General features: G+C 36.1%; 1 protein-coding gene across 1 annotated transcript; it reads left to right on the forward strand.

Annotated features, from left to right (window-relative positions):
- The first annotated feature begins 10,754 nt into the window (after positions 1–10,754).
- LOC134370115 (ADP-ribosylation factor-like protein 6-interacting protein 4) lies at positions 10,755–11,728 on the forward strand. Its single transcript, XM_063087101.1, has one exon. It carries the CDS (start codon positions 10,831–10,833, stop codon positions 11,518–11,520), a length of 690 nt encoding a protein of 229 aa, XP_062943171.1. The 5' UTR covers positions 10,755–10,830; the 3' UTR covers positions 11,521–11,728.
- Positions 11,729–24,247: the final 12,519 nt, after the last annotated feature.

The raw sequence follows: 24,247 nt of genomic DNA on the forward strand, positions 1-24,247 counted from the left end.
AACAGTAAGAAAAACAAGTAATCCAATTAAAAAATGGGCAAAGGAGCTGAATAGGTATTTCTCAAAGGAAGATATACAAATAGCCAACAGACACATGAAAAATGCTCAGTATCACTAAGCATCAGGGAAATGCAAATCAAAACCACACTGAAATATTAAAGATTGATACTCATAGGGGGAGCAGACAGTATTAAGAGTAAGCTTTATCACTGTACCTGTAAACCTGCATCTCATGAAGGTCATTGGCAATGAGGAAGACTGAGGTCCATATGATCAAGTTTATAGGCTATGAAATTCACAAAAACTAAGTTTTTCAGATGTACTACTTACATGGATATCAAAGCTCCTCAAGATAGGGATGTGTTGAAAGGATAATTCTGAGCCATATTTTTATGATATGAGCATGGTGATTGGGAAAGGATAAAAATGGCATACTCTGTAGGCATTAATATTGAAGAAGAGTTTTATAAATAATGCTGGCTAGAACATAGCACTGAGAAGACTAACAAATATTTTATCTTATATCAACACATTTCTAACATTTGAGAATAAATCTTTTAAATATTTATGTATATGTTTATATGTGTGCAAGTATATAGAGACATGCAATTTTATTGGAGCTCAAAAATAGTCTAAATATGCTTCAACAATGACATGATGTTTATAAACATCATCACAGTTTGTGGATGAAATTTAAAACATCATTTAACATAATAATTAAACATATAAGATAATATTTTATATTTTAAGTCTCACAGTAGCATCAAAAACTCTCTCCTAATTAGATTAAAACTTTACGTCAATGAGAGATGTGTAAATTAGGAGTATCAGTGCTCTTTGTATTTCAAATTATATATTACAAATCTTTTCAAATTGAAATAAAATCATTTTATAATCAAAATATAATATTTGGCCAAACGTTGTTGTTTTTTTCTATGATCAATAATAGCTAATAGTATTCCAGGCTGTGTCTGATACATTTCCATATATTATCACATTTAATTCTCAGCACAATCCTATGAGGTAAGCACTACTATCTATCACCTGCATTTAACACATGAAGAAAATGTGACATAGAGAACTTTAGTAGATTGACCAAATGAGGGAGCCAGATTCAAATCTATATGTGATAATTCCTAAATTTGTTGTTCAACCACTAAGCTATATATGTTGTATTAGTCCACTTTTGTGCTGCTATAACAGAATACCTGAGACTGGGTGATTTATAAAGAACAGAGGTTTATTCGGCTTATGATTCTGGGACAGCTGCATCTGGTGCGGGCCTCAGGCTGCTTCTACTCATGGCAGAAAACAGCAGCCAGTGGTGGGTACAAGCAGATAACATGGCGAGAGGAAGCAAGAGAGAGAGAGAGAGAGAGAGAGGAGGTGCCAGCGTCTTTTAAACAACCAGCTCTCCCCAGAACGAATAGAGTGAGAACTCACTCACTACCCACCCCACGCCAGGAAGAGCATTAATCCATTCATGAGGAATCCACCCCCATGACTCAAACAGCTTGCAACACTGCCACATTGGAATCAGATTTCCATGTGAGTTCTGAGAGGACGATAATCCACACTCCGTCATATGTCATTCATCAGATATGTTTTAATCCATGGTTTGTCAGTTCCACTCACTTTTTTAAAGGAAAATAAATGTAAGCCATCTAGAGATCAGGTCCTACAGATATATTTATCTTGATTATATCGTACTGCATGTTTTATAGTGACAGCTTTCTAATAAATAAATATTATTTAAACTGATCTTTGGTGATTTTTCACAAATTCCATGTAAATACATGTTAAATGTCTTTAAAGATTGCTAGAGAAGTTAACAAAATTAAGGTCAAATCAAGTTGACATTCAGTCTGTGTTGCAATATTATTTGTGGAAGACATTAAACAAATTTGAAAAGTTTCTCATGTAACAAATTGAAACTTCAAGATTTCTTGTGTGTAATGGTACTTATGAAGTGTTTCCACTATTTGTTCTGTATTAAATAGAATGTGAGTTATGAAAAGGTAAAGTTAACTCTTCGTGTTTCTATTGTCTGTGTTTTTATGTAGGTTCACTCATTTATTGATAGTCCAATTCTACTCTTTCTTTACCTCTCTTCTATTTTTTTTTTTCATTGTTCACCTTAACTGCAGTTGGAGATAGGAACTAAAAGGATTGGATTTATCAAGAGAATGTTTAATTTGTATAGCTATCTTAGACTATCCTCTATTTCTAAATTCCATTTAGTCTTATATTTTAAACTTAGGAATCAGGAATTTCACAAAAAAATACATGTATGTGTGTGTGCATGAGTGTGTATCATATTACATGTCTTCTTCTTAAGAAGCTAATAATCTCAGGACATTCATTTTACTCTCCATAGGACTGTTATGGAAAATAAATGAGAGACTGCAGGTAAAATACTTAGTCCATTATCCGGTGTATAATCTCCACAACGGTAGTTAGCATAATCATTATTATTAGCAGAGTATAAACATAAAAAGATCTTGTTGCATTTGTTGAATACTTGGCTCTCATAACACTTCTCAGTTGCAACAGTGGAAATGAGATTGAATTTTGTCAGTCCTTTTTGATACATCTTCAGATACAAATATAAATGAAAGTAATAGCTTAAATTGCTATTTAAAATATGAAAATAATTTAAACCTATAACAGCACATGAAACATATTGGGCATTTTGACCAGAGTCTGCCTTCACATACTAATAATTACTCTATTAAGTAAAGCCAAAATACACTGCAACACTTTTTCTTATGTTTCACATAAACTCTCATATCAACCAGGTTTAATAATGTCTCAAATTTATATATCAATTTATTGAGAGTAGAGTGTCAGTTTTACAAGATGAAAAGAGTTACACAGATTTATGCATAGAGTTTCAGTTTAGGAAGATGAAAATGTTCTGGTGACAGATGTTGGTGATGGCCACAAAACACTGTGAATGTACTTACTACCACTGACTGTACAGTTAAAAATGGTTAAGATGGCAAATTTTATGTTATGTGTATTTTACCACAACATGCAAAAGCAAAAAAAGTAATAAGTAATTTTTTTAAAATTATATATAAAGGTACAGTAATATTACCAGGTTACTGTAAAAGCGTACTGTCAATTTGTTTTCACATGGAATCTCTTGGAGATTTTTCACAAGCACCTCCCAGAAGGAAAGGGAACATTATCGAGAGAGTAGATTAAAGGAGGGTAGGCAGACAAAAATATTTGGTACTGGTTTAGAGACAAACGTGAGTGGAGGGCAGCTAATTTAGCTATGTGAGGCTAAAGGAGAGAAATATCTACAGGATGCCATCTGTGGACATTTCAATCTACATCAGAATTCATATTTTCTAGAAAGAAGGAAGGGAGGAAGGGATGGAAGGAAGAAAAGACAATTACAATAATATATTGAACTTACAAAAGGAGAGAACAGAATCGTGGGAAAGGGGGAGGGGAAGGAGGGTTAGCAAGAAATTCGTTAATGGAAACAGAATGATTATGTTTTGTAATGATTAATATACTAAGTATACTGATTTGGCCATCACATATTGTACACAGTTATGATATTCAACTCTGGACCCCACAAATAGGTACAAGCAATTATTTTCCAATAAAAAAGAATATTTTCTGAAACCATTAACTTTAATAAAACAGGACTAATTATACATATAACCCACAACAATGATTAAGGACAACTTTATTTTTTTTACATTAAAAGTAAAGTTATTGAATAATGAACATATATGATTAGCAATTTATTGAACTATGATTTTTATTATCCACTTCTTTTTGAGATTGTAAAATAATACAAAGTTAGAGCAGCAAAACTCTGCTTTGGAACACTTTTAATGTAAGACATTCAATATTTGTGCTGTGGCTCTTGTTTTTAGAAAGGGCTTTGATAAGATTGACATGTAAAATATCACTTGTGATGAGTACCTAAGTATAGGAAAAAATCTTATTTTGAATCGAAAACAACTGATAATAAAGTATTGGGAACTATATTTTGTCTATTTAATTAAAATAATAAATTCAACTTATCTCTGTATACTTAAAAGAGACAAAATAAATTATGGGCTGTGTATTATACGATCACAATATGTAATGGCATATCTAAGATAATTATTTATTTTATATATGGACTTTAGAGACATGCATCAACTCTTCATGTAATATTTTACTACCTATTTTTGCCTTCAAATGGCACTAGATATTTTCTAGTGTATAGTTAGGAAAAAAATTATTTACATGAAATTTTATGACTATTTAAAAAGTGTGTTTATACATTTATATATACACATATCTCATGAAATACAAATTGCATAAATCAAATGACCTTCAGTCTAGACCATGAAATGGAAGGGGAAAAAAAGGGTTACAAAAAATGGTTATAAAGAATTATTTTCCTTAAATAAATAATAATTTTGTTTTTAGTCTAAAAATCATTGAAATTTTGCTACTCTTACTTACACCCCAGCTGTATTGTACTTACACCCCATCAAATCAGGTGAACACCCATGAGAAATTACTAGAAAAATTAGTCATATGGTAGTTAAAAATAATATTTACAATTTGTGCATATGTAGTAAAGAGATGTCCAAAGTATTGTATGTATATAGATGAGACATTGTGTTAAATTTGTGTTAGTGATAATTTCATGCCACTCATGGCATTAAATTGTCAATGTCTTCTAATGTATTCTGAAATATGGACTATGACTTTATCCATGAATAGACTCCGTAAATATTATGTTTTCCTTCTATGAGATTTAGGTTTTTGAAACTTTATAGTCAAGTTAACGGATATTTAGTTCCCGATGTGTTTTTTGATGATGATTTGAAAAAAAAAAAAAAATTCACTAGAGACACTGTAAATGAATCCTAGTCGTACAGGTGAATACTCTATTTCTTGCTCCAAACATTAGTTTAGATGATTGATGAGGAAGGTTCTTTCCTTATGAACTCTCCAGAAAGGGAAATACGGATTTTTGTTATTTTTCTTACTTTATTAGATATGGATACAAATTCATTCTATTATTTTATGTTCAAGGTTAGAATTAAAAGGCCTTATGCTAAAAAGGGATTTTTTTATTCTTATGCATAAGTATTTTGAGAATTTTCAGTGCTCAACTAAGTGAATATACTCTTATGAGTACTGAGTTTTTCTTCTAAGGTGAAGACAAATCAGTGCTTGGTGTTACTGTGTCTCTATTGCAAATGTGTAGGTGTAATGGGAAGTTTTTCTTCGAAAGATGGAAATTTATTGTGCAATATATGATTTCCAGTAAAGGAAAAATTGACATTTTAGAGACTGTGTTATGTAATTATAAGGCAGGTTATGACATTCTCATATATAAGGGCTAGAAGAAAATAGTTTTAAAATAAATGCTTTGATGATGACTGGATAAGGAAACTGTGGTGTATCTACACAATGGAATTCTACTCTGCTATAAAAAAGAATGCAATACTACCATTCACAACAACATGTATGGACTTAGAGAAAATTATATTAAGTGAAAAAAGTCAGGTACGGAAAGAGAAATACCATGTGCTCTCACTTATTTGTGGGAGCTAAAAATAAATAAATAAATAAGCACACAAACAAATCAAGGGTGTGGGAGGGAAGAAGACAGAATAACCACAAAAATTCCTTGAACTGTTTAAGTCAAGTGAACAGATATGATGTCAGGGGGAAGAGGGGGTGGAGAGGAACAGGTAAAGGTGCATGAAAATCAACTACAATGTATATTGGGAAGTAAAATTTTTAAAAAATATTAAAAATAAATAAATAAATAAATAAATGCTTTGAATGGCAAATTATATATTTTAGTTGTTGGTTGTGGTTATTTCGTCATGGATTTTTTTTTTCCTTTAATTTTCTTGAAGGAGTTTTTAAAACTACTTTCTCTTAGAAAGATTTAGAAATCTGCTGCCCAATGTCTGAGTGAGAGAATTAAATAATTCATTTGCTATTATTTCATTTCTATATTTAGTTTCTAACTACTGAATAACTTATCCCTAAACAATAATTGAATATATTTAGTTTCAGAAACAGTGTCAATTCAAGAGATGAAATTTAACATTCGTGTTCCCCATGTTAAATATGAAAATGTACCATATTGCTAAAAAGTTTGAGGAAAATTGAAATATGTCACTCAAGAATGGATTTCCATTGTGAAGTTTGTGATTTTATTTAATCAGATCATATATTTATTTGTTATGCAATGCAATAATTTCTACAGTTCCAGACATTTGTATTTGTATTTTATAAAAATGTCTTATACCAAATGTCATTAATAACTGCATGCTAAATTCTATTACTGTCATTTTCTGTAAACTTCTATTACTTAATATCCTAACTAAATCTCATCAACAATACCCTAAATCTTCTTTGCTTCTAATCACTCTATTCATATATGGTGTTCACAAAAGCATGATGAGATATAAATAAGAAATAAAGAAACATATTTAAATATATTTTTCTGCTTTCTTATTATTTAGACAGAATATTCAATTTCAAATGCAATTGTATATAAGAATAATGTTAAAACTTTATATTAAAATGTCATTTCATGATAGATTTAAAGCTATGTAATTTTTTCAATTTTGCTCATTTTCCCGAATTTATTATATCATGTATGAAAATGTTGATTATTCTTCTCTCTAGACAAAAGCACATATATTCTTAAGTAAAATGAAGCAGAAACTTGGGTTTAATTCTTAGATCATCAGTCATTTGCTGATAAAACAATTATGTAATTAGTAAATACATGGAAAATACTAATTGTATTTTATTTTTCCATGGGAGAATAGAAATAAATTTCTTGTTAACTCATAGTTCTGACAAACCACTGCTCCAGCTGAATATTTTATGAAGCTACAGTTTGGTTTGTTAGGAGTCTCAAAGGAAAAACAAGATCAATACTTGTCACAGAAGGAGATACTTTACTGTCAGTGGAAGGCTGTAATATAGCACTGAGGATGAAAAAAATACACCAACACTTCTCAGCTTGGCCTTATGTAACAAGCAGGCTTCTATTAAAAAAAACTAAATCACTTTTTCTGAGAATTTAATGCCCAGATCAAAAGGCTTACGTGTCACTTTGTAGTTCCATTTCCATGTTTAGTCCATTTTATAAATTAAATGTATAAAATATGCCAAACTTTTTGATGAGTATGTGACAAGTTGCCCATCCATTATGTATATTGTTCGGACAAGTCTTACTGGTAGGAAGAAACTCAACAATGCTAAACATTTTAAGCTCCAATATATTAATGCCCTGCAGGCATAAAATATCTGATGATCCTTTTCAATTTTTTTCTTCTTTCTTTCTGTCATTCCTTCCTTACTTTAAAGATTAACTCTCCACTTTCCACATTCTGCCTTAACGCCTGCAAAAAACTTTGGAAGAGGAAGGAAGTGATGGACGTCAAGGATGGCCCTAAGAACAAATGAAGGCTGAGAGCCACGGTCACATACTAACCTTCCTCTTCTAAGCTTTTCCCAAGAAGATAAGCCTAGTGGAATCTCAGAGAAGCTGGTCCCAAATGCATGGTGTGGATCCAAGTGGTTTAAGGAATCATCTGCTTTGGACACAGAGTTGCACCATCCAGTTCTACACAAGGAAGGACTTGGACCTGCTGCCCAGGAGTTGGAATTGCAGTCATCAGGCTGCTGTCAACCACTTTAAAGTTTCACTGAGCTGAAGACGACTGACCTTACCATGATCACTTCATTGTGGGATTGAGCCATGTCCAAGCTCGATTAAAGCAGAGGTGTAAATCTGTGCCACACAGACGTGAGTAGGGTTGATTGAGATTTGGTTGGGCTCACAGCACAGTCTGACTTCTCTCACTGCCTAATAGTGCGTCTTCTCTCTCCCTTCCACATATGTTTATCACTAATAATGCCCTGCACACCAAAATTTCTTGCATATGCTCTCTACCCAGCTAGTCCCCCTATGAGTTGGGCAACCTAACGGGTTTCACTTCCCAGTCACCCACAAAATTATTCAAATTAGCAGTTACTTTCTCCTGCAGAGCTAGGGGCTATCTCACCTCTTTTTTTTTTTTTTTTTTTTTTTTTTTTGTCCTTTTTTGTGACCGCGCTCAGCCAGTGAGCGAACCAGCCATCCCTATACTAGGATCCGAACCCGCGGCGGGAGCGCTGCTGTGCTCCCAGCACCGCACTCTCCCGAGTGAGCCACGGGGTCGGCCCTCACCTCTTGTTACTACACAGCCTGCCTGACACAATCCCTACTTGCTTACTCTATTCCTAAATGTCACCCTTAAGTGCTCCTGGAAGGAGCAGTGTCCTCGTCCTCCAGGCTAGAAAGCTGTATGACCAAGAAATTGCGGCTGATCTCATCTGCCTAGTGGCAGATGATTATATTATACACTGTGTATAGAGATAGGTAGATATAGATATAGATATGTAATTATTATCCTCATTTATCAGAAAAAAATATTGAGACAATGAGAAACTTACTAAATGGTACAATAATATAAAACTTTAGATCCTGGAGCTGGGATTTCAACACCAGATTCTGGTTCTAGGGTTCTTTCTTTTAAACAAGGCACAACTAATCACACAAAAATATAATTGTTAAGTGCTCAACTAGTATGATTTATCTTCTGTATCTTAAAATTCTTTTTAAAACTTAATTTACATTTGGAAAATATATTTTCCAAATAATTTGTTTTACTTCGGGGATCAGAACACACAGTTTAAATAACATACATACATACATACATACATACATACATACATACATACATACATACATACATGAATGAATGAATAAATGAATAAATAAATGAATAGATAGATAGATAGATAGATAAATAAATAAGATTCAAGTCTAGTTGTAAGAAAAAGCAACACCTTACATTTTATATTGTAAAAATGTGTTGACACGTTTTAGCGGTGGTGAGTCTGTTCTTACTATTCTTGACTGCCAGTTTCCACTGTGTTATGAGTTTTCTGGGAGCTAAAATGTTGTGATTCATGGTCATATATTAACAGACTCAATTTACTGTGAACCCTTTAAAGAATAATATTAAAAAGTAAAATATTACATCAAACCCTTTTCTCACACTAACAATGAAAATATGGCAATAATTTTTCTGAGTACACAGGAAAGTAATGTTTTCCAGGAAAATTTAAAGCTAAAAATCGAAAAGTTGGACCCTTGTGTTTTGTTAATAAAAATGAGCAAAAAAAAAAAAAAAAAAGAAAAGAAAGAAAGAAAAGAAAAAGACCACAAAGAATGGTCTATCATTTGTCTGTAGAAACCTGATATATATAGTGAGTAATTGATTTGGAGCAATTTTTAATGCTTAGGCAAAAAGTGTCTGAGGAATAAAATAGAAGCTGTGAGGATGGGGGTGAAATGCCATATGTCCCCAGTTAACAGACATGCCACGTGAAGCGTTGACATTTCAGCAAGTGGTACACAGACTGTTCTCTATCAACCTACTGGAAACTGATGAGGTGAAATTTGAAACATAGACAAAGGTTTTCATGATGACAGAAACACAGCAAATGTAAGGCAGTAAGGATTAGAGTGTGGGCGTTCTTACCCTTTAGCTAGTCTAAAAACTTCAAACAAGGGAGAGGGCCAAATGATCATGGAAGTAAGAATCCAGAAATATTGTTTTGTGAAAAGTTGCATGGTCTATTTCTGAGAGGAAAATGTGACAGCCACCAAATCAGGGTATGAAATTATCTCCTTAATTAAAGTTTTTGAAACATGTATTCCTGTTTCCTCAAGTTTTCTGCCACCAAAGTCAAGTATCATATGCTTTATAGTGAAAGGAAATCTTAAGGCAGAATATATGAATAGATTATTGTAAGGGTATATAGAGATAAAAAAGGAAAATATGTTGATATTCTAAAGTGCTCAGTTGCTACCTTAATTTCTTGTGATTGAATTCTCTATATCATACAATTAAAATTATAATTTTTTGATGGAACAATCGTAATTTTGAAGAGTCAAACATGGGCTAAATGTGAGTTTCTCAAAGAATCTTTTTCGTCAAGCATTCAGACCTATAGATTTCGAATGCACGATAACTCAAAAAGGTGAAAATTCTCACTGTGAATGAATAGAATCAAATACTCCCATTTGCAACTACATGGATGGACCTGGAGAAACTTATGTTGAGTGAAATAAGCAAAGCACAGAGGAATGAATACCGCATGTGCTCACTCATATGTGGGAGCTAAGAGAGAAAGAAGGAGAGAAAGACCACAGTAGTGCGTTGGTCTTGCAGAGGGAGAGAACATTCCTAGGGCTACAAAGTGGAGTGGGGGAGAATGGGGGAGGGGGAGGGAGGTTGCGAGATAATTGGGTGTGGACACAGGGTACGAAAGTAATTTCTGGTAACGGAAATGCCCCCAGTATGAATCTGGCCCTCACATCATGGGCAAGAGGAGTGACAATTGGCTTTGTATCTCATGAATATTCATAATAGAATAAATAATTAATTAAGGAGGAAAAAAAAAGAAATCTGTGACTCTCAAATCCATTTTAAAGACTCCAGTATAGTTCTTCAAGCAAAAGATCCTTAGAAGAATGCAGCATTTTTATGTTATTATGTGTATATATGTACTTCAAAGAGTTTGTGGAAAGATTTGTATTATCTTTTACTTCTATTTTTCCATGAACTTTCTGAAGTACCCTTGTATATAGTTAAAACATGGCATTGCTAAAATGTAGTTAAAGAAGCACACATTTGAGCCACCTCGCCGCCGCTTCTTCACGCCAGGGCGTGGTGCGGAGCCTGTCTCGCCCAATGGGCGGTTGAAGCCCGCGGCGCTATGGCTCACGTTGGCTCTCGCAAGCGCTCGAAGAGTCGCAGCCGGTCCCGGGGACGAGGGTCGGAGAAGAGAAGGAAGAAGAGCAGTAAGGACGCCTCGAGGAGCTGCTCGGCCTCTGGATCCCAAGGTCGCAAGACCAGCAGTACCTCCGGGGCAGAGGAGAGAAGCAAGCACAAGGCCCGGAGGAGACCACGATCCAGCTCCTCCTCCTCTTCTTCCAGTTCTTCTAGCTCTTCTTCCTCCTCGTCCTCCTCCACTTCCTCCAGTGATGGCCGGAAGAAGCGGGGGAAGCACAAGGACAAGAAGAGGAAGAAGAAAAAGAAAAGGAAAAAGAAACTGAGGAAGAAAAGCAAGGAGAAGGCAGAAGTGCAGCAGGCGGAGGCTCTACCGGGCCCCTCCCTTGACCAGTGGCACAGATCAGCTGGCGAGGAGGAGGATGGCCCAGTCCTGACAGATGAGCAGAAGTCCCGCATCCAAGCTATGAAGCCCATGACCAAGGAGGAGTGGGATGCCCGGCAGAGCATCATCCGCAAGGTGGTGGACCCCGAGACGGGCCGCACCAGGCTCATTAAGGGAGACGGTGAGATCTTGGAGGAAATCGTAACCAAAGAACGACACAGAGAGATCAATAAGCAAGCCACCCGAGGGGACGGCTTGGCCTTCCAGATGCGAGCCGGCCTGCTGCCCTGAGGCCCCAGCTGGTCAAGGTCCGTGGACAGTGCAGGTGGCCTGGAGGCTGCAGGGTGGACGGCAGCAGCCTGATCGGTGCCATTGCCTTTTCTGCTATGCCACTCCTGCTGCCTGTCAGGTGCACAGGGTGGAGGATGGTCCCTGGCCTACCTACTCAGCACCCCCATCTGGAAGAGCACAGCTTCCCACATAGTAAATGTGCCCTGGTTGTAGAAAAAAAAAAAAAAAAAAAAAAAAAAAGAAGCACACATTTGTAGAGTTACAGGAAGATCAGAGAGTACTTTTTACAAATTCTTTTAATTTATAGATAAGGAAATTAAAGTCCATGGTCAGTAAAAAACTACTTAATGTCAAAGTCTAGACTATTTCTGTTATTTTGTCCTAGTCAACACATGCAAATATGTTTTCATGATTATGAACAGAAGCATATTTTCTTAAGAAAAAATGTGATTCGAAGATACTTTTGGAAATAATGTATTGCTCAAGACCTACCGTCATATTTTTTCTTTAACTGAAAGAAAAAGAAATTCAACAGGAACTCTACATGTAAGAACAGAATCATGTGGGCTCTGTGTTTATATCAAAAAACTCTAATGGGGGCATGACATAGTCAAACAGCTGCAATCTCTTATTTTGGCTGTCTTATATTAACTCAATTTTGAGCCTACTCAGATTCGTTCAAAAATGTGTGCATTGCATATATCTATATCCTGATTCCTATGGTAGGCCTTGTTGGCACAGAGATAAATCAGAGATGATTGTTCCCTTTAAAGTCACTGGGACAGTCATCTTCCTTCTGGCATAAGGCCTGCATCCTACTCAGGAAGTCTTTCTCTTCTTCAAGCATATCAAACTAATTCCCAGCTCCATTTGACACTTTTTATTCCCTAAGCCTGGAGAACTCTCTTCTCAGATCTCCACATGTCTGGCTCCTTAAGACCACTCTGGTCTCAGCCTCAAGGTCATCTCCAGAGCCTATCCTTTTTCTCAATCAAAGATTCCCTGCTTACTTTTATTCATATCACCTGATGGATCACCACTGTCCGACATTATTATTTTCATTTATTCGGTAACTATATGCTCTCCCCAACAGGAACTTACTGGAATTCTAAGCAGGACAAAGAACGTGCTTTTGTGCTGTTCACTGCCTTTGCTTCTTGGACATAGTCTGGTAAGGACTAAATAACTAAATAATAAATATAAGTGAATAAAATAGAAGATGTCTAGAAAATTTGTAAAAAAAAAAAAAAAAAGAAAGAAAAGAAAAGAAAAGAAGGACTGAGTGGGTAAATATGTGAACTCACTTCAATTTAACATTTTGTGTTTTGGGAAGTCTGTAATATGCCAGACAAATATGCCAGACACTGTGCTCCGTAGAAAAGGTGATGATATATGAATTAAAGAGATGATCACAGAGCCATCTCTAACATCAGAATTTAGTGAGAAAAACAAGAATGCATATAATAGTTGTACAAACACACAGGACTGGTCATATAGTAACAACAATTTTTCAGAATGGAAGATCAAGTATATGACAGTTGAGTTTGACCTTAAAAAAATGAATAGTATTTTGATAAGCAAATATAGTGAGAAAGAAGAATACAAGGAAAGAGAGAACAAGTTGTGTCAGTTTTCTACTGGTGCTCTGACACATTATCTCATACTTAGCAGTTTACAACACAATTTTATTGTCTCTCTGAGGCTTTTGTAGGTCAGAAGTCTTGGTGGCCTCAACTAGGTTCTCTGATTAGGGTCTCATGAAAGTGAAATCAAGGCGTCAGCTAGGCTTTTTACTCACTGAAGTCCCTGGGGAGGAATCTGCTCCAGTGCTCAGTCAGGTTGCTGGCCGAATGCAGTTCCTTGTGAGTGTAGAACCGAAGTTCCTGTTTCTTGCTGTTTTTTTTAGCTATGGCCAGTTAGTGCTCTGAGACCTGGCTGACCTCCTTCCTTCTCCTGCTTTCCATGGGGCTGCCTTCCAGCAATGTCAGGTTAATTCTCTCTTAAGCATGGAATCTCTCTAACTTCTCTGTCTCCAGTCAGAAAAAAAGTTCAAGTAATTGCAGGGAGCCCACCCAGATAATCCAGAATCATTTCTCTATTTTAAAATGAATAAATTAGAATTCTTAATTACACCTTTAACATTCCTACTGCCATGTAACATAATATATTCAGGGGCATAATACCATGGGTTGAAAGTCATAGGAGGTAAAATTCTGTCTTCAACAACCCTGTTCTTAAAACTCTAGAAAAATTCTAGATTCCTGGTCATTTGCCATGTGATAATCTTCCCTTCTTAGGGATTAGCTTGGTATACCAACTTTAGGAGAATAAGATGTCACAGGCTTGAACCATCTCATTCTTCAGACAAATTTCACATAACTTATAAAAGTGAATGAGAAAATTAAAATATGAGTTTTTAAAGAAAGTCTTCAAGCTTGCCACACCAGATATTACAATAGAGCATTAGTATTAACTTTATTATTATTATTAGAATAGAAAAAACCTACTTTTCATGGTCCCAGATCAAGAAAATGTTACAAATAAATGTCCCCCTTAGCAAACTTTTTTGTTATAAAAGAAGATTGAAGACATTTTTTCCCCCATGGAACTCCAAACTTATTTATGTTCATCTTGCCTGAGAAATTGTGGATAAGTGGGATAACTTAACTTTTCAAATTTTTGAAAAAATCAAGGAAGGAGCTGAGAATCAGATGATGATCTCAGAGTATCCTTAGTATTAACTTGAGAATAAAATAAAGGAAAGTCTGTTGAAAATTATTTGTCAATATAGACCTCCTTGAACTATGGATATCATTCGATGACTTCTTAAAAAAAAAAAAAAAGTAATTTTATCCAACCGAGCAAACAAAGGGTGTGTCAACTGATCCTTGTGCAAGAAAATCTCCAAAACAAAGGGCTGAATTAATGAATATAAATTGTACTTTTGGATCATTGTGATAATACATTAAGTACATTAAGAAGTACATTAGTACATTAAGAAGCTGATGCATGCGATGAGACCAGAAAGGTACAATGGGTTAAAAAGAAGCAGTCTTAATACTATCGTAAATAATTAGATTTAGTCTGTATTAACAGGGATCCACCCAAGTTATACAAGTAGAGTTGATATGATCAAATTTATATTGCAAGTGGAGAAGGAGAATTTGGATTAGGAGAAGAGAAGACAAACTCTGTCACTTCTGTGGTGTTCAGCTGAAGAAGGGACTAAAGAAGAAAAGTGAAATATTATATTGGAAGTCCAGATAAGAAAATGTTAAAATCCAATGTAAAGGTCACTTGGAGGGGAAAAAGTTAAGCAGGTATTGCAGCTGATGAGATTGAGAATAAGAAAAATGTCATTTAAAGTTAATCAAGAACAACTGGGTGGAGGGGTCAGCATAGATGGGAGGAAAGATTGTAAGTGTATTCTGGAAAGCTGGGATTGTAGAGTGTGTGAAAACATACAAAGGAAAACATTTGTTCAAAGGACTGTTGTAAATTTTAATGAATTTTGAAGGGAAGAGCTCAGACTAGATATTCCTCACAGCTTTAAAAGAGATATTAAGCTAATAGTTAAGCCAATATTGTAATTTAGCTGTATTTTAGACTGATTACATTATAAAACCTCTAGATGTTAGACTATGAAAATTTCATCTTCATTTTTCCTTTAAATTGATCAAAAGGGGTCTGGCTTAACAGAGTTATTTGGTCAAGATGTTTGTTGTAATAATGGAAACCAGCTGGAAAAAAAAGTTAACATACAGGCAAAACAAACAAAATAAAGTATCCATTCACTTATGCAAATGTTATGTTTGTGAGTGTATGCTGGGTAGTGGTGTGGGTGTAATTGTTTAAACTTTGAGGAGGGAAGATTAGAGTGTATTTTTTGTCAGAACAATAAAAATAGAAATTACATTTTAGTAGGAAGGCCCAGGGAGAATCTTGGTCTCTCAAATAATTTTCTGTTTTTTTAAAAGATATGGATTTTCCACCATAGGTTTTCATAATTTTTAAAACTAGATAAAAATTAGCATGTTTTTTCACTTCTAATTGCCAGTTCAAGAAAACAAAGCTCACCCAGCTCCGACTTTTCACAACACTCAATTAAATTAAAGTATTTTCCAGAATTTTCAAAGAAAGTGTGATAATACCCAATTTTGTGCACAGTGGAAAAAGGTGGTTAAGAAAAAAAAAAAAAAGAAGCACATTGACAAATCATGAGTCAACAGTGAGTGATTAGACAAAACTTAGTTACAAAATATAGATACTTTGTGCAACTCCACCAAACTTTTTCTAAGGACTAATGGATGCTACCATGGGATAGTGTGATTCACTGTATCTTTCAAAAGAATGATCTGTGAAAGTTAAAAAAAGACAAAGGGAAAAAAAAAAAAAAAAGAAAGAAAGAAAAATTTTGAAATCTGCAGTGACTAAGTAAGCTATGTTTGCCTGAAGAAGTCAAAAGAATGTTACAGCAGAAGTACTGAAACAACAATGATCCCTTCTATTCAACAATACTTCTCTTAAAAAAAAGGGCCTCAAGAAATGCCAACTGGGCTATTTTACCACATTCAAAGGTGAAGTCAATAAATTATTAAGTTGTTTGACAGTTTGGTTTCCAATGCATAATCAGATCAATCTGTCAAGTTCTCTAGATAGTCTAGTAGTTGCCATCTTAAAAATATAATTCTCTATTTGGGGAAATTTTACAGCTATTGTTTGTTTAAGTATCATAGTCTTTGGCAAGATGGGCCATGCTTAACTCAGAAAAGAGGCAAAAATAAATTTTCAGGATTTGCAGGTATATTATTTCAAGACAATGCAGCCTAAATTTTGGTAATATTTATTAGTCTAGTTTTACATTTTTACTTCTGCTTTTTAATCCTGCCTGGAAATAAATATCAGATTTTGTTCCATTGGTCAAGAAGTTGACCCTGGGAACAAGCTTGATACCAAAAAATTTCTGAGGTTGTTTTGAAAAGAAACCTAAAAGAAGCTGGACTGAGCTTTGTGCAGTCCTGATAAGACTGGGCCTTCTGTGATCAAATTTGATGTTATTTAGTATTCACTATTGAAGTTTTAAAAAATATTCTGATAGCAAACTCTAGTAGAACCATATTGTTGGTACACTATGGGCATATTCAAATCCAATAGGTACATGTCAGCTTTTGCATTAAAGTATGGATGATGAAACTGTCAGCCATTTGGGGCTTGGTCAGTCCAAGGACAAGGGAATAGCAAATCTGTTTCTTTCCTCTAGAACCTAGGGTCATTTTGGTCCGGTATCAAGGATTACTACTGGCAAGGATTACTTCTAATTGTGATAAAAGAGGTGGGTGTCAAGCTGCCTCTGCCCTTCTAAATGCAGAGTGCAGTGCCTTGAAAAGAAGCCCTAGAATTCTGTAAGCTTCTGTGGCAATTTTAAATTATTTCTTTACATTGTACTTTATTTTCTATCATCACTAAGGTTTGATTAAAAGTACTTTAATTCACTTTTTAGATTTAACATAGTCTTTATTTTGGAGTAATATTTCAGTGTGGTCTTCATTATGTTATTTGGGAAAGAAACATCCCACACTTCGTAATAATAGGGGAACAGTGGTAAGTGTCTCCTTTCCCAGGCTTTTCATGAGGCCATGTGAAGGGGTTACTGTAAAGACAGAAGAGGTCATGGGCTGGAGACATGCATAAAAGTGTCTAGTATATCATAATGAACATAAAATATATGTTCCCATAAATGCCAAAAGAAATAAATGATAATATATGGGCCCAAAGGCATAGCCATAAAGCTGATCAAGACATTCTTTTAACGTTTGAATAAGGATCACACACTGTGTTCTGTTTACATTATTTTACAATTCTTTTTTAATTTTAAAAAAAGTTTTACTCCACTTTTTAGATTTAACAAGTCTTTACTATGGAATAATATTGCACAGAGACCAAAACATCGCAAATTATTTTTCTTCATTTTTAGATTTCTCATTAGTATGTTAAGGAGCATTTGTAATAGGTTTCTTAAATTGATATGTCTTGAGTAAATTTTTCCTACATAGTTTTTATTTGTAAATTTAAACTTTCACTCATACAGAAGAAATTTATTTATTTCCAACAAATTAAAAGTTGTGTGTTGTAAGTTTAAAATATTGAGATTCTGTCACTTTTTCTTTTTTCTTTTTGTAACTCGGTTAAAAGTTATATTAATAGGACACATACAGAAGCTTATTTAAAGAATACGCCTCTCCTAAAACATAACATTCACATCTATAGACAATGTGGAAATCAACCATATTAGTCATCCAGACAAATAAAAGATTTGCTCAATTATCTATTAAAACAGAATATTGATGAGTGTGAAAATGGGTAGGGAGCACTTCTGGTCAAGATAGCAGAATAGATGGTCCCCAGAGTCATTGTTTCCCACAAATCAACCAATTTACAGCTATTAAAAAGCAACGACTACTGAGCTGGGGCCGCTAGAGCTCAGGAGAAGAGGAGGAGAGACCTACAGAGTTTATGAAGGCAGGAGAAGCCACAATGAGAGAAAGGACCACTCCTACCATTTTGAATCCCAACTACTTCAAGCCTGGAGCTGATGAGCACATGGGGCAAGAGCTGGCAAAAGCCGCAGCTGTGCCCTTCATATGAAGTTGCTTGGAGGCAGCAGGGGAGAAGAGGACCTCGGTGGCCCCCAGGACAGCAAGACCACTAGCAGGGTTCCTGTGGAGCCACATACGAGTGAGGGGACAGAGACAACTAAAAAAAGGAGCCACTCAGAGGCTGGTGAGTCATTGCAAGGGACCAGCATATGGCCTACTCCATGGGAAATGTTTGGAGCATGGGTGGGGGGAGAGACGGGCCCACTGGGGGAACATTGGGGCACAGCAAGGACAGCTGATCTGTACCCCAATCAGCATAGGACCACTCAGTGGAGACTGGTCAGGGATACAGAGCTGCAGTGGGTGCAGTTCGCTGAAAAGTCTCAGTCCTAGATCAGAGTTTCCGTACAACCCAGGTACTGGAACTCACAAGACCCAGAAGTATATACAAGGTCAAAAATTAAAACCTGAGCTGCACAAAAAGCCTTCCCCAGGGAATCAGCAGCAAAGCAGCAATTTAGCTCACCACAGAGCTCAAGTGCTGGTTCTCACACGAAGTTGCCCCATTTTAGAAGTAAGTAAAGGACAACAAATTGATTCTAGTTCAGAGTTTAAGTGGTGGGAAAAGCAAATAAACTAACACAGAACTGAAAGAAAAAACAAAATACCCACAGATCAGAGACAAAGTTGATATTAATCAGAAAAGCTCTCACATTACCAAAGAATACCTGTAAAATCTAGAAGGACCCGAAGCCCCATGGAATCCCAAGCCAGGGAGTGAGTAGGGCTGGGGCCTCCGCCACACACCCCTGACACTCACAACCAGCCCAGTGACAACCACTGAGACACCACAGGAAGTGCCTGGGGCCCTTGAGCTGGGGTGGTGAGGGGCTGAGGGCTTCAGCCACAAACACCCCACCGTCTGCATCCAGGCCAGGAATGACCAAGTCAGCACCGGAAGCCCCCTGATCTCCCCTGCAGGAATGAGGGGGGTACCATGGTCCTCAACAACACCCCCCTCTTTCCTGCCTCTCCCACTCTATTTCCTTCCTCCTTCCCCTCTGCCCCTCCCCTCCAATTGCTCCATAACAACATCTTAGAGTGTAAAAAAAATAATATTAATAAATAAATAGTCTTAAAAGAAAGGTATAAAGAGCTATTCCTTCCTGTAGGAGGAGGAAGAGGCATGGCCGCACCACAGAGATCCATTTTCAGATCTACCTCAATAAGGAAGTGATTTTCTCTGTCAGAGATAATATAATTTAGTCTTTCTTTTGCCAACATATATATATATATATATATATATATATATATATAAAACATATATATATAAAATACATACTATAAATATTATATATTACTACATGAACTCTGAGTATATACATTTATATTTATATATATACATATATATATATATCACTGCATAGCACATAGACACAAAAAGAACACTGAAGTAGGAGAGATAAGCTTTTCTAAGGTTAAATAGAAAAATATCCAGTCAGCATTAGCAAAGCATGCAGAAGGAAAGCAGTCTCACCATAAAAATGAATTTATACAGCAAGAATTAAAGCAAATATTGAACACTTTCATTTTCAAAGGTATAGTAGAGGGTAGAGTTATGGTTTTCACTGACCTCGGGTTTAGATGTGCAAACATGTAACATTATTTTCATGTAATAGACTTAATTTGTGTCACAAAGTCTCATTTCAGAATGATAATAGAAAGTCTAATTCAATCACTTCCATGAAGGCTCTGTCAAATTCAATTATTTTAAAAGATTAAACACAATGAATTTAAGGATTCCATATTCTCACTCTATCTTTCACTCTTTCTCTGATTCTTGTTATAGGCCATTTAATTACCTTGGCCTGAAAGTGCGCTGCTTTAGTGGGGGTGGGTGTCTGGCTGGTGGGCGCGCGTGGCCCTACATGCCCCGTTTCATTGAGGGGCACAACTCTGCGGGGCCTCACCTGTGTGCTTCCCTCAACATTGCCATCCATTGAGTTATGTCTCACTTTGTTACCTCGTGTTCAGCACGTCTGGTCCTACCCTATTCTATGCAGGATTTGGTGGCATTTCAGTGTCTGGTAATAGTAACCTGTGAAATAACTATTGCACAAACCCTATTAGGGAACTAAGATATTATATCTTAGATAATTCCAGAACTGTTTTTCAAGGCATCCAGTACTATTATTGCCTCCCGCTCTTTAGAAGCCATAGGTCTCTGCAGTTTGGCTGTTCCCATGACAGTATGGCATAAAGCACCCTCCACTCCAGAATTTACAGCATTTTCCTTTGGATTCTATTATCCTGTCCTTTCTTCATGAAGGTATCTTGTAATAGATGTTGGCTTCTTCTGAAGATCACCGTCATCAAAAAGTCATGCTTCCTTTTTATGTTATCTCTTGTCTTATTTATTTATTTTTTCACAACCTGAAGGATCTTATCTAATCTGGAATTTTGGGAAAGGGTGCGCGCGCACACACACACACACACACACACACACACACACAAACAAAACAATGTGCTCCACAGAAACTGTCACCAGATCTTTATGTCTCCTAAAATGAGTCATTTTTACTTCCAAATTCAGAATGTGATGTCTTATTTCCCCTTTTTTTTTTTTTTTTTTGTTATTTTTTTTTTGTTATTTTTTCGTGACCGGCACTCACCCAGTGAGTGCATCGGTCAGTCCTATGTAGGATCCGAACCCACGCCGGGAGCGTCGCCGCGCTGCCAGCGCAGCACTCTACCAGGTGCGCCACGAGCTCGGCCCATTATTTCCCCTTTTTATGTCAATCATCTCCTTCTTTTTCTGTAGTCTTCTCAAAGAATGAGGAAGGAGGGACTAATGGTTACAAAGAAATTGTGGAGCATAACAACAAAAGGCACAAAATAGTTTATACACAAAATATTTGATGTTAGCTCCATAACAGTAACAATAGCTCTAATTCAATAAACTGACAGACTATCAGTGTGTAAGCTAGATATGTATATTATTAAAAGAAAAAAAAGAGAAGAAAGAAAGAAAAAGAAACAGGGAAGGAAGGGAGGGAATGAGAGAAAGAGAGTAAAAAGGAAGGAAGGGAGGAGGGCAGGAGGAAGGAAGAAAGGAAAGACTAGAGGAAAGGGAGGAAGGAAAAAGCAGAGGTGGGGAGGGAGAGAGGGGAGGAGAGAGGCAGAGGAGAGTGCTACAGGTATAAAAACTCACAGAACTTTAAAACACAAGGAGTAAACTTTAGTATATACAAAATTTTTTAAAAAATCATTTAAGAAGATGGGGGAACCAAGGATGAAATGCAGAATGTGACAAAACAGGCTAACTGTATTATAATGTATCAAATAACTACACAGAGGTGGGGGTGGGGTGGGGAGCAGAGACATGCTGACATCTTTGGAAAGAAAGAAACTCTGTAAGACTAAAAGTAAAAAACAGAAACGAACAAAAACAAGGCTGTGCATAAGCACTGTATTTGTTAATAAAGTACCATCCCATGGTGTGCAGGTTAACAGTTCTGATACTGCTATGTGTGTGCCCTGGAAACGAACAATTAACTACATGGATGGAAGGTGGTGGGATCCGGTCTTCTCACTGTTGGAGAGGGAGTTTACAGACAAACAAGGGGAAGAGGCTGGAATGATCCTGCCGATAATGGATTAGAGATGGGGACTTCCACATGAGCTCATATTTAGCTTAATATAGACATAGATAGTTACATACAGAAATATTTCTACTTATATGTACACAAACTACTTGGTATATACACATGTATTTCCTTCCTCTGTCAGTGAGAGGGCCTGAAAGCAATGATATCTTAATAGTAACAAACATAACCAGTCCTCAGAGCTTCATTTCTGTTACTATGCTCCAATCAAAGGAACCAGGCTCTTGGGAAAAAAGAAGGGATCATTCTAAGACTGGGACAGAAAATATATAAGATGAACCTGGAGCCAGACATTAAGGAAGTCCTAAAAAAAAAAAAAAAAAAAAAGGGCGCAGGAGCCAACTGAAAGAGTTCTCAATGGCAACAGAGGGGACAATCTGAGCAACAAAATAAACAAACTCGTGTTGAATTATAATTGAAAGTGTAGAATAAATATCCATAAGTCCATCCTGACATTAGTAAATGATTTAATAAGGAAATAAATAGGAGAGAAAGACAAATTTTTCATGCTTAAAAATTCCAATTAATTTATGTAAATCCTCTGCCCTCAAAGATGTTGAGTATAACTCTCTGCTCATGAGTGTGGGCTATGCATTAGTGACTTCCTTCCAGAGACTACACTACAGAAAGGAGAAAAAAGAGATGCTGCCATGGAGAAAGCTGACAGAAACTGCTTCAGCCAGGTGATCCAAGTATGACTGTCATCCAACAATGATGTAATCACGTACTTGTACCCCTGATGTAATGAGATAAAATGGTCTGTGGTCTTCCTTCCAAACACACATAACCCGATCTAGTCACGAAAAGAAAAGAAATCAAAGCAAAACATTTAAATTCCAGTACAACAGCATCCTGCAAAATACCTGACCAGTACTCCTCACAGCTGTCATGGTCATCAAAAGCAAGAAAATTCTGAGAAACTCTCACGGCCAAGAGGATCCTAAGAAGACATGACAAGTAAATGGAATGTGATATCCTGGATGCAATCCTGGAACAAAAGATGAACATGAGTTTAAAAATTAAGAAACTCTGGATAAAGTATGGTTTTAGGTAAATAATATTGTATCAATAATGTTTGATTAATTGCACCAAATGTGCCATGCTAATGTAAGAGGGCAATAATAGGGGAAACTGGATGTGGGGTATGTAGTAACTCTCAGTACTGTTTTTACAATTTTTCTGTAAATCAAAACTTCTTCACAAATAAAAATTCTATTTTTTAAGAAAAGAAGGAATAAATGAAGGAGGTGAGGAAGAGAGGCAGAAAGACGGTGTATTAGCCTGTTTTTGTTGCTTATAACAGAATATCAGAACTGGGTAATTGATAAAGAAATGAAATTTATTTCTTATAGTTTTGGAGTTTGGGAAGTCCACGGTCCAGAGGACACATCTGGAGAGGGCCTTTTTCTTAGCCGTGACTCTCCACAGCAACACAGGGTGTCACACGGCATAATGGGCAGAGCAAAAGAGAGTTAACCTGCTCACTTGCTCTCCTTTTAAAGCCATCAGAACCACACCCTTCCTCTGTAGATGGATCAATACATTCACCATCTGATCACCTTTCAAAGGCCCCCACTTTAATTTCCATAGCAGATTTCTCACCCTCTTAACACTGTTACACTGGGGAATAACTTCCATATCAACAGGTAAGAAGGAAAGAAACTCCTGATTGATTTTTAAACAAAGTCAATTATTTTCCCAAGGCTGCAGATTTTCTGATACAGACATGTTGAAGTGGTTGGTAATTTTTCACCTCCTGGTCATATTAGGGGTATCAGGGGGATTTTTCTTGTCACCTGGTTTTGTTGATCATATTGTCCATAGGGTTCTTCTGCCTGTTTTTTTCCCATGGAGATCTGTATTGCTGCTTTCACTGTCTTTCCAGTATCATTAGTACTCTTTTAGTTATGCCTTCAAACTTACTTACATGTTTTAAATAAACAGCTACGTTATTAAAATAGTATTTTTCAAATGAAGACATACAAGTGGCCAACAGGTATGCAAAAAAATGTTCAACATCATTAATCATCAGGGAAGTGCAAATCAAAACTACATTGAGATGTCATCTCACCTCAGTTAGACTGGCTATAATCAAAAAGACAAAGATTAACAAGTGCTGGTGAGGATTTGGAGAAAGAGAGCCCTACTACACTGTTGGTGGGACTGTAAAGTAGTGCGACCATTATGGAAAATGGTATGGAGTTTCCTCAAACAACTATAGAGAGAACTTCCATATGATCCTGCAGTCCTAGTAATGGGTATATACACAAAGGAATGGAAATCATCATATGGAAGGGATACTTGCACTTCTTTGTTCATTGCAGCTCTATTTACAATAGTCCAGATGTGGAACCAACCTAAATGTCCATCAATGGATGACTGGATAAGGAAAACGTGGTAAATGTACACAATGAGACGCTACTCAGCCATAAAATAGATGAAATTCTTCCATTAGCACCAACAACA

The sequence above is a fragment of the Cynocephalus volans genome, chromosome 2, assembly GCF_027409185.1.
Source record: "Cynocephalus volans isolate mCynVol1 chromosome 2, mCynVol1.pri, whole genome shotgun sequence".
Taxonomy (NCBI): domain Eukaryota; kingdom Metazoa; phylum Chordata; class Mammalia; order Dermoptera; family Cynocephalidae; genus Cynocephalus; species Cynocephalus volans.